The sequence below is a fragment of the Podarcis filfolensis genome, assembly GCF_964270895.1.
Source record: "Podarcis filfolensis genome assembly, chromosome: 8".
NCBI classification, from domain to species: Eukaryota; Metazoa; Chordata; class Lepidosauria; order Squamata; family Lacertidae; genus Podarcis; species Podarcis filfolensis.
Window position 1 is genome coordinate 82,492,661 of NC_139611.1, and position 15,920 is coordinate 82,508,580.

The 15,920-nt window shown below is 50.0% G+C and overlaps 1 protein-coding gene across 1 annotated transcript in view; it reads left to right on the top strand.

Annotated features, from left to right (window-relative positions):
• The window catches only part of PRKD2 (protein kinase D2), a 52,633-nt gene that overhangs the window by 16,013 nt on the left and 20,700 nt on the right, over positions 1–15,920 (top strand). Inside the window, exons 2-6 of the mRNA XM_083625816.1 lie at positions 1,352–1,490; positions 8,735–8,866; positions 12,798–12,952; positions 14,357–14,558; positions 15,032–15,112. Of these exons, the coding sequence (XP_083481942.1) occupies positions 1,352–1,490; positions 8,735–8,866; positions 12,798–12,952; positions 14,357–14,558; positions 15,032–15,112 (709 nt within the window). The remainder of the gene's footprint in view (positions 1–1,351; positions 1,491–8,734; positions 8,867–12,797; positions 12,953–14,356; positions 14,559–15,031; positions 15,113–15,920) is intronic.

Here is a 15,920-nt window from a genome sequence, read left to right on the forward strand (position 1 = left end):
GCAGACGAAACTAATGGACTCTGCAGAATTAGACAAGATGACAGGAAGGATTCAAAACCTACGGGACCAGAGATTCTCAGAGGACTGGAGCAAATATTTGAACAGTTTGAAAAGCAATTGTAATAAACTGATTACGCTAGTAGGACTGCAAGAAGTTTTGTAAGGAGGACTATGCGGAATATTGCAGAGATTATGAAGAGAATTATTAGTTAAGGATTATTAAAAGTAATAATGAAATTAATGAAATGTAGATTAAGTGATAAAGATTGAAAAATCTTCAGATGTGTTTGATGGAAGTCCAAAACATTGTATAAGATAAGAAAATACGTTAAATGATTTTTGGAAATTATATGTAAAAATCAATAAAAATATAATAAAAAGAAAGAAAGGGGAGGGCTGTCTGTTTCGTTGACTGAGTCAGAAGCCTTGCTAATTCTAATACCATTTGCGGACTAAACCCAATCCTGGCGGGACTTCCTAAAGTTGGGAGAGGGATGAACTGGGCTGCAGTCTGTGTGGTGTGGTGTAGTGGTTAAGAGCAGTAGTCTCGTAATCTGGTGAACCGGGTTCGCGTCTTCGCTCCTCCACCTGCAGCTGCTGGGTGACCTTGGGCCAGTCACACTTCTCTGAAGTCTCTCAGCCTCACTCACCTCACAGAGTGTTTGTTGTGGTGGAGGAAGGGAAAAGGAGATTGTTAGCCGCTTTGAGACTCCTTCGGGGAGTGATAAAGCGGGATATCAAATCCAAACTCCTTCTCCTTCTCCTCCTCCTCCTCCTCCTCCTTCTTCATGTGGTTGCCGAGACCATATAACACCAGTCCTGAAAGATCTTCATTGGCTCCCAGTACGTTTCCGAGCACAATTCAAAGTGTTGGTGCTGACCTTTAAAGCCCTAAATGGCCTCAAAGGCCCAGTATACCTGAAGGTATACCTGCCTTAAGATGTCTTCTGAATGTCAGCTAGTTGTTTATCTCTTTGACATCTGATGGGAGGGCGTTCCACAGGGCAGGTGCCACCACGAGAAGGCCCTCTGCCTGGTTCCCTGTAGCTTCGCTTCTCGCAGTGAGGGAACCGCCAGAAGGCCCTCACTGGACCTCAGGGTCCGGGCAGAACGATGGAGGTGGAGACACTCCTTCAGGTATACTGGGCCGAGGCCATTTAGGGTTTTAAAGGTCAGCACCAACACTTTGAATCGTGCTCGGAAACGTACTGGGAACCAAGGTAGGTATTTCAAGACCGGTGTTACGTGGTCTCGGCGGCCGCTCCCAGTCACCAGTCTAGCTGCCGCATTCTGGATTCTTAGAGTTTTTCCCCCCGGCTCTCCCTATCCACCTCTGTCTCTTCCTTTGCAGTTCCCCGAGTGCGGCTTCTACTGTCTCTACGACAAGATTCTGCTCTTCAAGCACGACCCGTCCTCGGCCAACATCCTGCAACTGGTCCGAGCCGCCAGCGACATCCAGGAAGGCGACCTGGTGGAGGTGGTGCTCTCAGGTGAGCTGCCTTAGCGGAATCGTGAACTGGCTCGGCTGCGGGTTCCGTTCGATGGCGGGTTGGGCTAGATGACCTTTGGGGGTCTCCCTTTCCGACTTGAAAATTCTACGATTCGAAGGGAACATGCATTTACTCCTCTCCTCATTTACTCCCCTACCCTGGGAGGTAGGCTAGGCTGAGAGGCAGCGGCTGGCCCCCCAAGGCCGCCTAGTTTTCATCCCCAAAAAGTTTTTGATTTGAGTTTCTACTGAAATGAGGCTGCATGTTGTATTTTAATCTTGTTTTTAAGTTGTATTTGAATCCATTGTTTTTATACCTGGTTTTTGCCGCCCTGAGCCCTTCTTGGCTGGGGAGGGCGAGGTATAAATAATTTATTATTATTATTATTATTATTATTATTATTATTATTATTATTATTATTAGTTAGCTTCATGGCAGGATTTGAACCCTGGTCTCTGCCAAGTCCTCTCCCCCCCCCACTATTGCTTCCATTGGTTCATGGGACTTTCCATTTTTTATTTTTTTAATAAGTTTTTATTGTTAAAATAATTCAGCATTAATACACACATATTGCGAATATACAAGCATACAAACATACATTTCATACAATCCTTAAAAATGTTCAAACATACCTACACTCAATCCCACAGATAATTCCTTTCCCCATCACCATCCACCACCCCTCACCTCACCTTTGTGTTAGACTTCCAATCTACTCAACTGCAATTTCTTTCCACTTCTATTACTTTCTTTCACACACCTTTAACCTAATTTCACGCTTCTTTTTCTATTACACATTGTTATCCATCTTATTTAGTATTTCAGTATTTGAAACGGAACTTGTTTATTCTAATAGGAGCTCTGGTTTTTCAATATGGTTTTGCAAGTATCCTTTAAACACCTTCCAGTTCCTGTCTATCTTCTCTTTTGAGATCCTTCCAATTTCTCCCATTGTTTTGGATATATTGTAGTACTCCAATCATTTGGCAAGCCACTCTATTTTTGTCGGTATAATACCGCTTTTCCAATTTTTCGCAATCAATAGCCTTGCGGCTATTGATGATGATGATGATTATTAGTTAGCTTCATGGCAGGATTTGAACTCTGGTCTCTGCCAAGTCCTGGTGCAGTGCTCCAACCGTTTCGCCACGCTGGTTCCTTCGCAAAGGCCGGCACAGTCCTCTCTGTCTCTCTGTATTTCTCTCCTGGCCTAGATCTCTCGCTCGCTGAAGGCGGCAGGTGATGTTTTTTGAATCCGACGCCCAGGCAACGGAGCAGGATGTGGGTTTTGGGTACAGACAACCCCTTTCCTCCGCTTGGGGGAAGGGCGGTGGAAGGTGCTTCCTGGCGGATCTCCTCTTGCACCCGAGGGACCCGGGGCACTTCCTGCCTACCTGGGTGGGGCTAGGAAAGCCCCCTAGAAACAGCTGCTTCTGCCTGGGGCGAAAAGGGTGGCCACAAGGATCAAAATCAGAGGAGCCCAGGGTCATAGCTGTCAGCTTACAGATTTGAAAATAAGGGACCAGCAGCCAAAATAAGGGATTTTAGTCAACCAGTTAAAAGGGACCAGATAATTTGGGAGAGCAGCGCCGGATTTTAGCCCTTCGTTTCCAGAGGTTGCTGCTCAAGACACCAGCCGATGAAACACTGCAATTAAATAACTACAAGCAGCAACCACTTTTCGCGCAAAACGAAGTCCAAGCTACGAAGATGCTGCTGCAGTTCTGTATCTTTTCTCTCGTGCTCCATCTGCAGCTCTCAGTTCCATCAGGCGGGGCGGGAGGAAGGGGGGGTGGAAATAGCGCCCGAAGTAAACCCGCAGATCAGACCATCTATGCTAGTCTACCACTACAAATCTATGGGAGAAGCGCTTGTGGTCCTTCCCTTGTAGCCCTTGGAACACCTGCCTGCGTCTCCGCCTCCTCCTCTTCCTCCTCTCTCTGAACTGCTTTCTCTATGGTTGCCCTCGCTCTCCTCTCAAGGCTCCTCATCAGTTCAGAGACCATGCCAGGCTCCCCATCTCATCTGGTTCCTTCAGTGGCACAGCCGCAGAACGGCCTAGCGGGAGCGGGCACGGCGGTGACGGGCAGAGGGGAGGCCCCAGGCAGAGACGCTCAGTTTGGCGGCCGCGAGGAGGATGGTGGCGGAAGGGCCCGAGGCTCCCGCCAGTCCTGGCGGGGAGGGGTTCCTGGGGGCCGAGGCTGGTGAGAGGAGGTCGGAGGGGGGCGGGCCAGGCAGCCAAGCAACACAGTTGGAGCCTCCCTCCTCCCTGGCCGGCAGAGAGGGAGGGAGAGGAGCTGCTTCCTTTGAAACCCGGGAAGTTTAAGGGACATCCATCAATAAGGGACAGCAGCGGGACATGGCGCTGGGATAAGGGAGTTTCCCGCCAAATAAGGGACGCTTGACAGCTATGCCTAGGGTGGGTTAGCCTCCAGCTGCTCCCTCATTTCCACTTCACAACAACCCTGCGAGGCAAGCCAGGCTTGAAACATGGCGACTAGGACAAGGTCTCCCAGAGGCTACTTGTTTCTAAACTATTTCAGCTGGGGCATGTGGGATGAGCTCCTAAACAGGGACAGGCTATCCTGAGACAAGAGTGTCTCTGAGAGAGTGCAGAGTGCCTTGTTTCCCTGTCCACTTTTAAATGTCCGGCCTGGCAGCCCTTGATAAAATGATTTAGAACAGCCACGTGAGACACCAGGTTAGACTGGGAGTGGAGTTCAGTCAGTGGCACCCAGCTGGCATTGTTGTGCCTGGAGGCAGGATTTGAATCCGGGTCTCCCACGACGGATGATTTAATGCAATGCCATCAGATGAACTGCACTATTTCAGCCTCTCAATCTAGAATCTCCACTTCCTCAAGGGGGCTAAATCACCCCCTGTGCCTGTTTTCATGCAATGGTAAGTCCTAAAGAAGCCTTCGCCAGATTTGCTGGACTACAATTCCCATCAGCCATAGCCGGTGCAACCGATGGTCAGGGATGATGGGAGTTGTAGTCCAAAAAAATCTGGAGGGCACCAGGCTGCTGACCTAAACAAACCGCATTCAGCTGAGAACAAAACATTGGCTCTTTTGTAGACTTTTATCTTCTCGTTATGTGGCAGATTATCAGAAGACTGATAACTCTGAGGGGAAGAGTCATAGCTCAGCGTTACAGCATCTGCCTTGTGTGCAAAAGCTTTTTCTACCCCGAGGGCCAGATCCCCTCCTGGGGTAGCTCCCAGGGGCCATATGTCAGGTGGGCGGGGCCTGGGACAAAAGTGGGCGGAGCAATTGATGTGACTCCTCCCTTTGCCTCATTCCAAAGCCCTTGCAAAGGGCCGGGGAGGGGTGGTCTGGATAATGTTCTGGGGGCCAGGCAGTGATCATGGGAGGGCTTTATTTCCCCCCTCCCTGCTTTGAAATCCCCTAGCTCCACTGTGCTCCGTTAATCCTTGAAATTGAGTTGCTGCTTCCCTTTTTTTAAAAAACCCCTCTCACTTTCTGAACATGGCAAGAATCAAGGCAAATAAAAGAAGGGGCTTATTCACATATGAACTACGGAACTCCGTCCTGCAGGAGGCTCTGATGGACACCAGCTAAGAAGGCTTTAGAAGATAAATTCATAGCTATCAACTTTCAGATTTGAAAATAAGGGATCAGCAGCCTCACCTGTCCCGGGGACAGTCTGCGGGATATCTAACAATTCGGGATAGCAGCGGGCAGCGGTGCTGGAATAAGGGAATTTCCCACAAAAAAAGGGAAGGTTGACAGCTATGGATAAATTCATGGAGAAGAATTTGTGACTACCATGGATCATGGGATGCGGGTGGCGCTGTGGGTTAAACCACAGAGCCTAGGACTTGCCAAGCAGAAGTTCGGCGGTTCGAATCCCCGGGACGGGGTGAGCTCCCGTTGCTCGGTCCCTGCTCCTGCCAACTTAGCAGTTCGAAAGCACATCAAAGCGCAAGTAGATAAATAGGTACCACTCCGGCGGGAAGGTAAACGGCGTTTCCGTGCGCTGCTCTGGTTCGCCAGAAGCGGCTTAGTCATGCTGGCCACATGACCCAGATGCTGTACGCCGGCTCCCCCGGCCAATAAAGCGAGATGAGCGCCACAACCCCAGAGTCAGCCACAACTGGACCTAATGGTCAGGGGTCCCTTTACTTGCCATGGATCATGAATCATAGAATTCTAGAGTTGAAATGGACCCCTGTGGTCATTTAGTACAACATCCCTGCAATGCAGGGATCTCAACTAAAGCATCCCTGACAGATGGCCATCCGTTCCACTTTCAAAAAGCACCTACTGTCAGAAAGTTCTTCCTGATGTTTGGTCGGAATCTGCTTTCTTGTAATTTGAAGCCATGGATTCGAGTCCTACCCTCCGAAGCAAGAGAAAAGCTTGCTCCCTCATCCATGTGCCAGCCTTCCTCTCTCTCTTTTTTTTAAAAAATATTTTTATTAGCAATTTCAACATAACAAATTATCAAACCATATAATCACATACATTATTTCCCCCCTTCCATCCCTCTCCCCCGCCCAGAGACTTCTCTCAGCTCCTCTCTCTGATTTCTCAGCACGTATTATTCTCTGCATGTTATAAAATTATACATAGCCTTACGTTATCTGTCTATCATGTTATCAACCAATAAATTGTGTGTATGTTTATTCAAAACCTGCCAAGGAGTCCAGTTCCTTTTGTTGCCTTTTTAGATAATTTGTAAAAAGCTCCCATTCTTCCTTAAAGTCACAGTTGTCCTTGTCCTGCAATTTGTATGTCAATTTAGCCAACTCTGCATAACTCAACAATTTTTCTTGCCACTGTTCTTTCGTTAGGATTTCCTCATTCTTCCGTCCTTCTGCTATCAAGACTCTTGCCGCTGTTGTAGCATACCTAAATAGATTCCTGGTTTTTCTTGGCAGGTCTTGTCCTACAATCCCTAACAAAAATGCTTCTGGTTGTTTTTTTTTACAAATGTCATTTTAAAGTGCCAGCCCTCCTCTCAGTCTCCTCTTTCCCCTGCTAAACATCCCCAGCTCCTTCAACCGTTCCTCATCCGGCTTGACTCTGCCCCCACAGTCAGAGGAGGCGAACACTTCTGAATATCAGTTTCTGGAAGTTTTGGGAGAGTTGCTCTACGATACTATATCTTTATTGTCATTGACCCATACAGAACAATGAAATTGAAAAATCTACATAAGACATTCAAAACCCCCTAAAAACTCTGAAACCCCATTTTAAAATACAATATACTCCCATAGAGACTCCCTATACTGTGTTTAGGGACGCAGGTAGCGATGTGGGTTAAACCACAGAGCCTAGGACTTGCCGATCAGAAGGTCGGCGGTTCGAATCCCCGTGACGGGGTGAGCTCCCGTTGCTCGGCCCCTGCTCCTGCCAACCTAGCAGTTCGAAAGCACATCGAAGTGCAAGTAGATAAATAGGTACCGCTCCAGCGGGAAGGTAAACGGCGTTTTGTGTGTGCTGCTCTGGTTCGCCAGAAGCGGCTTAGTCATGCTGGCCACACGACCCGGAAGCCGTCTGCGGACAAATGCCAGCTCCGTCAGCCAATAAACCAAGATGAGCGCCGCAACCCCAGAGTCGGTCACGACTGGACCTAATGGTCAGGGGTCCCTTTACCTTTACCTATACTGTGTTTAAAACCAGAATTACATTTGGGTAGAAACTGTTTCTCAGGCGGCTAGTCCTAGTCTTTATAACCCTGTACCTTCTTCTAGAAGGCAGAAGCTGAAAGAGATCATTTCCGGGGTGCGCACTATCCTGCGCTATCTCTGCAGCTTTCTAATGGCACCTGGAAGCACAGATTTGATCCAAGGTGGGAAGAGTGCACCCAATTATTCTCTCCGCAGTCTTTACAACCCTGGACAGCATTGTTTTTTCCCTGACCGTGCAGCTCCCAAACCACACACACAGACCATAAGTTAATACACTCTCCACAGTACAATGGTAAAATGCCATCAACAGGTCCTTTGAGAGATTGTTTTTCCAGAGGATTCTCAGAAAATATAACCTCTTCTGTGCTCTCTTCATCAGGTCTTTGCTGTTTTCTCCCCAGGTTAGGTCATCTCTCAACTCCATTCCCAGAAATCGAAACACCGAGACCTGTTCCACGCACTTCCCTTCAATAATAAGTGGCCGAATATTCAATTTACAGTTCCTAAAGTCCACAATAATCTCTTTTGTTTTCTTTAAGTGAAGGAGTAAGTTGTTTTTCCTGCACCACTCCCCCAACTGCTGAACTTCCTTCCTATAGGCCGCCTCCCCCTCTCCAGCAGTGATTAAACCAACCACCGCTGTATCATCTGCAAACTTAATTATCTTATTCCTGGGGTATTTGGGGGCACGGTCAGCTGTATAGAGCGTATATAAAAGCGGGCTCAACACGCACCCCTGCGGTGTCCCCGTATTCATGATGAGATCCGCAGAGACCTGGGAACCAATCTGACCCTTTGGGAACGGTTCGATAGAAAATCTAATATCCACCTGCACAAACACGGTGGAAGTCCCAGATCTAATAATTTGGGCACCAATCTATGCGGAAGAATAGTATTAAATGCAGTACTCTAGTACTCTGATCCTGCCATAGCTGTCAACTTACAGATTTGAAAATAAGGGACCAGCAGCCTCAAAAATAAGGGATTAGCAGCCAAAATAAGGGATTTTCTGGGCACAGGTATGCTCAACTTCTGAGCCCCTCCGAGCCAAAGGCAGAAAGCCCAGCCAGCAGCCAAACGAAGCCTCAAGCGGTGGTTCCCACAGCGCAGCAACCCGGCAAAGGGGATGCAGCAAGGAAAACCACCGTCACCTCTCCGCTGGGAAGCGCTAAGCAAAAGCGAGTCCCCAGGCAACGCGGCCGATTTGATCGGCACAAGGCATGCAAGCTCCTCCCCCCAGTCGTTCTTAGACTCCTTATTGGCTGAGCAATGCAGCCAAGCAACACAGTTGGAGCCTCCCTCCTCCCTGGCCAGCAGGGAGGGAGGGAGAGAAGCTGCTCCCTTTGAAACCTGGGAAATTTAAGGGACATCATCAATAAGGGATGGCAGCGGGACACAGCGCTGGGATAAGGGACTTTCCCGCCAAATAAGGGACAGTTGACAGCTATCGATCCTGCTCTGCGTGCTTCCTTTCGGGGCATCTGGCCACTGCGGGGCCAGGATACCGGACTGGATGGGCCAGGGGCCTGATCCTGCAGGCCTCTTCCAGTGTTATTCTAAGCGCCTTCCTCCTCCTCCTCTCCTAGCTTCCGCCACTTTTGAGGACTTCCGGATCCGACCACACGCCCTCAACGTGCACTCCTATCGTGCGCCAGCTTTCTGCGACCACTGCGGTGAGATGCTCTTCGGATTGGTACGCCAAGGGCTCAAGTGTGATGGTAAGGCTCCCTCTTTGATTTGATTTTTTTGCGGGAAGGCGGAGGGTTTTTTGTCTGCCAAGACCTGGCTTGGCATTTCTTCCCAAGGCACAAAGACTTATTTGGATCAATTGCCCATTTTGTCCCTGAAGACCTCTCCCCTGGGGGTGGGGAACATCTGTGCCCTCCCCAGATGTTGCTAGACTACAGTTCCCATCAGGCTCAGCCAGTTTGGCCTATGCCCAATGGTGATGGCATGGGTGTTGCCAAGAGGGGGTAGGAGGGACAGCTGCCCCCCGTAGATCAAGCAAAACAATAGAAATACTTAACTAACTGATCATGTCGGTTTTGCCCCCCCCCCCCAACATAAATCCTGGCTATGTCCTTGGATGATGGGATTTGGAGTCATGGGCTCCCTCAAGAGTAATACACGTGTCGATTTTTTTTCTTTTCTTTATTTCACTGCATTAAACTCTGCATTAAATTGTGGAAACTGAGCCACTTTTAAAATATTTGCTTTCCTACCTCACATATTCTACTCTGCTTTTGCTAGCTGTTAGAGTGGAAAGCGGGGATGCGGGTGGCGCTGTGGGTTAAACCACAGAGCCTAGGACTTGCCGATCAGAAGGTCGGCGGTTTGAATCCCCGCGACGGGGTGAGCTCCCGTTGCTCGGTCCCTGCTCCTGCCAACCTAGCAGTTCGAAAGCACGTCAAAGTGCAAGTAGATAAATAGGTACTGCTCTGGCGGGAAGGTGAACAGTGTTTCTGCGCACTGGTTCGCCAGAAGCGGCTTAGTCATGCTGGCCACATGACCCGGAAGCTGTACGCCGGCTCCCTCGGCCAGTAAAGCGAGATGAGCGCCGCAACCCCAGAGTCGGCCACGACTGGACCTAATGGTCAGGGGTCCCTTTACATTTACCTAGAGTGGAAGGCGAGGCAAGACTTTCCCCCGACGGCCGGGAGCCTTCTCTTATTTGGGTGCCCTGCCAGATGCCCAGCAATTTTCTCGCTGGCACATTTCCAAGGGTATCATGAGGTCTCGAAACATCCCTTTAAAAAAGAAGAAAAAAGGACAGCTGAGAATCTCTGCTGCCCAAAGAAAAGGAAATAAAATATTTGGTACCCGTAGAAAAATGACGTATCGGGGAGAAGAGGACGGGGGACACCCTCTCCTTGAAACATTAGGTTTGTTTTGCCCCCTGTTAAGTGTGCCCCCTCCTGCCATCCCTAGTGGCGCAGTCCGGACGCAGCTTGGCCACTTGGCCTGCTCTTTGGGAGCAGCGGCCCGGAGCGTTCCAGTCTCCCACGCAGGGGCCGCTGCCCTTGGGCTCTTGCTTTTGACCTCCAAAGCCACGTGAGCCTTTGAGCCACATGCTCTCGCTCTGCACCTGCCCCTGGGGCCCTGGCAGGACACGACGCATCGGGCTTTTAGGCCATTACTGTGCTTAATGCTTAATCGAAGGCGGAAAACCTCGCCCTCCACCCCCACCAGCCCCTTCAACTGCTCGGTTCCCACGCGGTTTGCAAAGCATTTGGGAACGCAGGGAACTGCATTTATACTGAGTCACCTACTTCAGTATTTCCTACGCTGGCTGGCAGCAGCTCCCCAGGGATTTCACGTGGGGGGGAGGGGTTTCTCTTCCAGGCCTACCTTTCCGGGGATCAAACCTGCAACGTCCTGTTTGCAAAGGACCAGGTGTGCAGCCTGGGAGTCATTTTGGACTCACAGCTGTCCATGGAGGCACAGGTCAAATCTGTGTCCAGGGCAGCTGTTTACCAGTTCCATCTGGTACGCAGGCTGAGACCCTACCTGCCCGCAGACTGTCTCACCAGAGTGGTGCATGCTCTGGTTATCTCCCGTTGGACTACTGCAATGCGCTCTACGTGGGGCTACCTTTGAAGGTGACCCGGAAACTGCAAGTAATCCAGAATGCGGCAGCTAGACTGGTGACTGGGAGTGGCCGCCGAGACCATATAACACCGGTCTTGAAAGACCTACATTGGCTCCCAGTACGTTTCCGAGCACAATTCAAAGTGTTGGTGCTGACCTTTAAAGCCCTAAACGGCCTCAAAGGCCCAGTATACCTGAAGGAGCGTCTCCACCCCCATCGTTCTACCCGGACACTGAGGTCCAGCGCCGAGGGCCTTCTGGCGGTTCCCTCATTGCGAGAAGTGAGGTTATAGGGAACCAGGCAGAGGGCCTTCTCAGTAGTGGCACCCGCCCTGTGGAATGCCCTCCAACCAGATGTCAAAGAGAAAAATAACTACCAGACTTTTAGAAGACATCTGAAGGCAGCCCTGTTTAGGGAAGCTTTTAATGTTTGATGTAGTACAGTATTTTAATATTTTTTTTGGAAGCCCAGCCAGATGGGCGGGGTATAAATAATAAATTATTATTATTATTATAAAGCAGATGCTCGTGCCCCGAGCCTTTCCCCGCATCCGAACAGTATCTGGCTCAGTATTCCCTACGCTGACTGCCAGCAGCTCTCTGGGATTTTCAGGAGCCCGCCCCAGCCCTGGAGGTGCCAGGTTTGGAACCAAGGGCCGCTGCCAGTCCGTGTAGGGAATAGTGATCTAGATAGCCCCCAATTCCTCTTTTCTCGGTTATCAGAATAACTAAATTGTTGGTGTTTGTACCCAACGCATCTGACTGGGGTTGCTCCAGCCACTCTGGGCAGCTTCCAGCATAATATAAAAACACAACAAGACTTCAAACATTAACAGATTACGCTAGTAGGATTGCAAGTAGTTTTGAAAGGAGGATTATGTGAAATATTGCAGAGATAAGCATGAAGAGAACTATTAGTGAAGGACTATTAAAAGTAATAGTGAAATTAATGACATGCAGATTAAGGGATAAAGATTGAAAAATCTTCAGATGTGGTTGATGGAAGTCCAAAACACTGAATAAGATGAGAAAATGTGTTGTATGTTTTGTTTTTTTTTGGAAATTTCATGTAAACATATATATATATATATATATATAGACTTCAAACATTAAAAACCTCCCTACACAGGGCGACCTTCTAAAATTTGTATAGTTATTTATCTCCTTGACAACTAGTGGGAGGGCGTTCCACAGGCAGGTGCCACCACTGAGAAGGCCCTCTGCCTGGTTCCCTGAAACCTCACTTCTCGCAGGGAGGGAACTGCCAGAAGGCCCTCGGAGCTGGACCTCAGTGAACGATGGGGGTGGAGATGCTCCTTCAGGTATACAGGACCGAGGCCGTTTAGGGCTTTAAAGGTCAGCACCAACACTTTGAATTGTGCTCGGAAACATACTGGGAGCCAATGCAGATCTCTCAGGACCGGTGTTATGTGGTCCCGGCGGCCGCTCCCAGTCACCAGTCTAGCTGCCGCATTCTGGATTGGTTGTAGTCTCCGAGTCACCTTCAAAGGTGACCCCACATAGAGCGCGTGGCAGTAGTCCAAGCAGGAGTATAAAACTATTCTCGGGTTAAGTACTTAATTCATTCCGGAGGTCCAGTCTTAACCTGAAACTGTTCTTAACCTGAAGCACCACTTTAGCTAATGGGGCCTTCTGCTGCTGTGCTGCCACTGTACAATTTCTGTTCTCATCCTGAAGCAAAGTTCTTAACCCGAGGTACTATTTCTAGGTTAGCGGAGTCTGTAACCTGAAGCATATGTAACCTGAAGCGTATGTAACCCGAGGTACCACTGTACATAAAATTTCAATTATATCAGCATTTAATTGTTCTTTAATGATTGTCCCTGCTTCCCATGTTTCTAGCTGTTCTTATTTTCTTTATCTGTAAGCCACCTCGAGTCCCCTGTCAGGGAAAAAGGCAGTTTGTAAACAAATACATAATAAAAAGAATAATTGATGATAACGGGCTTAAGGCAGCTTCCTCTCTCCTGCCTCTCTGTGCTGTTTCTGCTGCCAACCTCGTGACCCTGCCGTTTTTGACGCTCCTAATCTTCCTCCCAGGCTGTGGGCTGAACTACCACAAGCGCTGCGCCTTCAGCATCCCCAACAACTGCAGCGGAGCCCGGAAGCGCCGTCTCTCTTCCACCTCCTTGGCCAACTCTCAGTCCCTGCGCCTCTCCATCACGGACTCCTTGCCCTCCAGCTCCGAAGATCTGGTGAGTGCACATGCGCCCCCTGCTGGCTGGGAGTGGGTCTGTCCTGCCCGCCTCCCCACCTAGTTCTGGGGCAAACTTGCCTTGGCATCCCTCTGCCTCGAGAGACAATGGAGTGCGCCTCCAGGGTGAAGATTTAATTTGCTTTAAACTGTTTTTGACGGTGCGTTTTGAATTGTATAGGGAAGTTTTTGTTGTTTTATATCGTGTTGTGTTTTGATTTGCTGGAAGCAGCCCAGAGTGACTGGGGTAACCAGTCAGAGGGGCAGCAAACAAACAAACAAACAAACAAACAAATATTATTACAGTGGTACCTTGGGACGTGGGTGGCGCTGTGGGTTAAACCACAGAGCCTAGGACTTGCCGATCAGAAGGTCCGCGGTTCGAATCCTCATGATGGGGTGAGCTCCCGTTGCTCAGTCCCTGCTCCTGCCAACCTAGCAGTTCGAAAGCACGTCAAAGTGCTAGTAGATAAATAGGTACCGCTCCGGTGGGAAGGTAAACGGCGTTTCCGTGTGCTGCTCTGGTTCGCCAGAAGCGGCTTAGTCATGCTGGCAACATGACCCCGGAAGCTGTACACCGGCTCCCTCGGCCAGTAAAGTGAGATGAGCGCCGCAACCCCAGAGTCAGCCATGACTGGACCTAATGGTCAGGGGTCCCTTTACCTTTACCTTGGTTTACAAACTTAATCTGTTCCAGAAGTCCGTTCTTAAACCAAAGCATTCTTAAACCAAAGTGTACTTAAACCAAGGTGTGCTTTCCCATAGCAGCGGCGGACGCAATTTACAATGCAGCACACTCAACATGTTCTGCTTCCAAGGCAAAGTTCACAAACCAAATCACCTACTTCCGGGTTTGCAGCGTTCTTAATCCAAGTTGTTCATAAACTACGCTGTTTTAAACCAAGCTACCACTGTACTACTACGACGACAATTTGAGACAACATTAAAAACAGTTTAAAGCAAAGCACAGTCATGGCTGTGATGCAATGGATTAGTGCGAGTGATTATTTAACCAGAAGGTTGGTGGTTCAAGCCCACCCAAGGATGGCATTGCAGGGGGTTGAAATAGATGACTTTTGGGGGTCCCTTCCCTGAATTGTACAGGCTTCTTTCTCCTCTCCTTCACCCCACGCCACTGCTGCTTACTTGCTTAAAACAGAAGCGTGGAACTACTTCAAAGAGCCCTTTTGCATCACTCCCTGGTCATCAGCTGATGAGTGGGGATTAATTCTTGCCTTGGTTGCACAGTCCTATTCCCCACTGAGAACAGGGTACTCAGTGAATCGGGTGGGTCCCAAACATAATGCCTTAGGGTAGAGATGGTGTTTTCCTATGCCCTGGGAGTTTGCTCACAGCTGATCCTCCTCCCTCCGGCTCCCTTTTCTCCTCCTCCCTCCTTGCTCAGACTCGGAGCCTGATAGAGACCTTCCCCCGCCGGCTGACTTCCTCCACCTACATTGGCCGCCCCATTGAGCTAGACAAGCTCTTCCTCTCCAAGGTCAAAGTGCCGCACACCTTCCTCATCCACTCCTACACCCGGCCCACCGTCTGCCAGTACTGCAAGAAGCTCCTCAAAGGCCTCTTCCGCCAGGGCCTCCAATGCAAAGGTGAGGAGGGGGGGACGGGACCCCGAGGGAGGGCTCTGGGCCTCCCATCTGCCTCGTGTTGGAGATCTTCAGCCGTGGTTCTCCGGGACTTGTTGGACTGCAGCAATAAAACTTCCAGCATATTTGCAAAGCTAAGCAGGGTCCGGTATGGTTCCAAATTGGGTGGGAGACTGTGCCTTGATATTATTGCATTGCAGGGGGTCAGACTAGATGACCCTCGGGGGACCCTTTTATGATTCTCCCACTGTCCCCAGCCAGCTTTGCCCCATGTTCAGGGATGATGGAAGTTGTAGTCCAGCAGCACCAAGGCAGAACATTTGCAGTTCCTTTATTCCAAGTCTGGCTATTGGTCCATTTAAACCAGTATGCTTTGTTCTGCCTGGTAGAGGCTTAGTTGTGGGTCCTAGTTGAAACTTTTAAACCTGCTGCTGCTCTTTCACCCCCGCCTTGCCTCCTTCCCCAACTCCTTCCAGATTGCAAGTTCAACTGCCACAAACGTTGCGCGACTCGGGTGCCCAATGACTGCCTGGGGGAGACGCTGTTTAACGGCGGAGGTGAGTGATGGCCGCTGTTCTCGTTGCGTGGAGGTGGCTGGAGGAGAGGGACCTGGTTTTAACTCTTGAGATGGGTGTGATTTAGCTTAGGACCCACCATTTCAATGTGTGTAGATCATCTGGGTAAGGCTTATGTTTGAGCCACCAGAAGCTGAAACAGAAATGTTGGGTTTGATCAAAGCTCTTTGCAAAAGTACTCTTTGAAGAAGTTCTTTGTAGCCAAGGTGTGCTGGTCCCGGGGGGTTACCGTGTGGCATGGTCTGAGTCCAGTCCGAGGTCGAGAGTGTGGTATGGAGGCTGTCCATCAAGGCTGAAGCGGGGTCGAAGGCAAGGAGTCGGGTGAGGTCAGGAACTCTGGCAGAAGAGCAGGACAGGGTGCCGGCAGGAACAGGTTACCAACAATGTTGCTCCCGCAACCTGGGACTGGGCTGGCTGGCTTTTATCTCCTCTGAAGCATAGGGCGGCCCCGGTCCACAGGTGACTCGCCTCTCCTGGCCTGGAGGCGAGCACTTCTGCGGGAACTTAGTTCCCTCCGCCTCTCTGCCCTGAGCCTCTGCAGCTCAGGAGAGGCTGGAGGGTTACCGGACCCAGAGGCAACCTCAGCTTCCTCTGATGGGGCTGAGAGTGGAGCACCTGCAGGCAATGGGTCCTCCATCACCTCAGGAGCCAGAGCAGGCTCAGCTGGTGTCTGCTCCTGAGGATCCAGCACAGGTGAGGGCCCTTCAGGTTCAAGCCCCAGCCCCAGCTCAGCCGGTCCTGGAGGCAGGGACTCCTGTGCAGGCTGGGATTCCTCAGGTTCAGTCTCTGA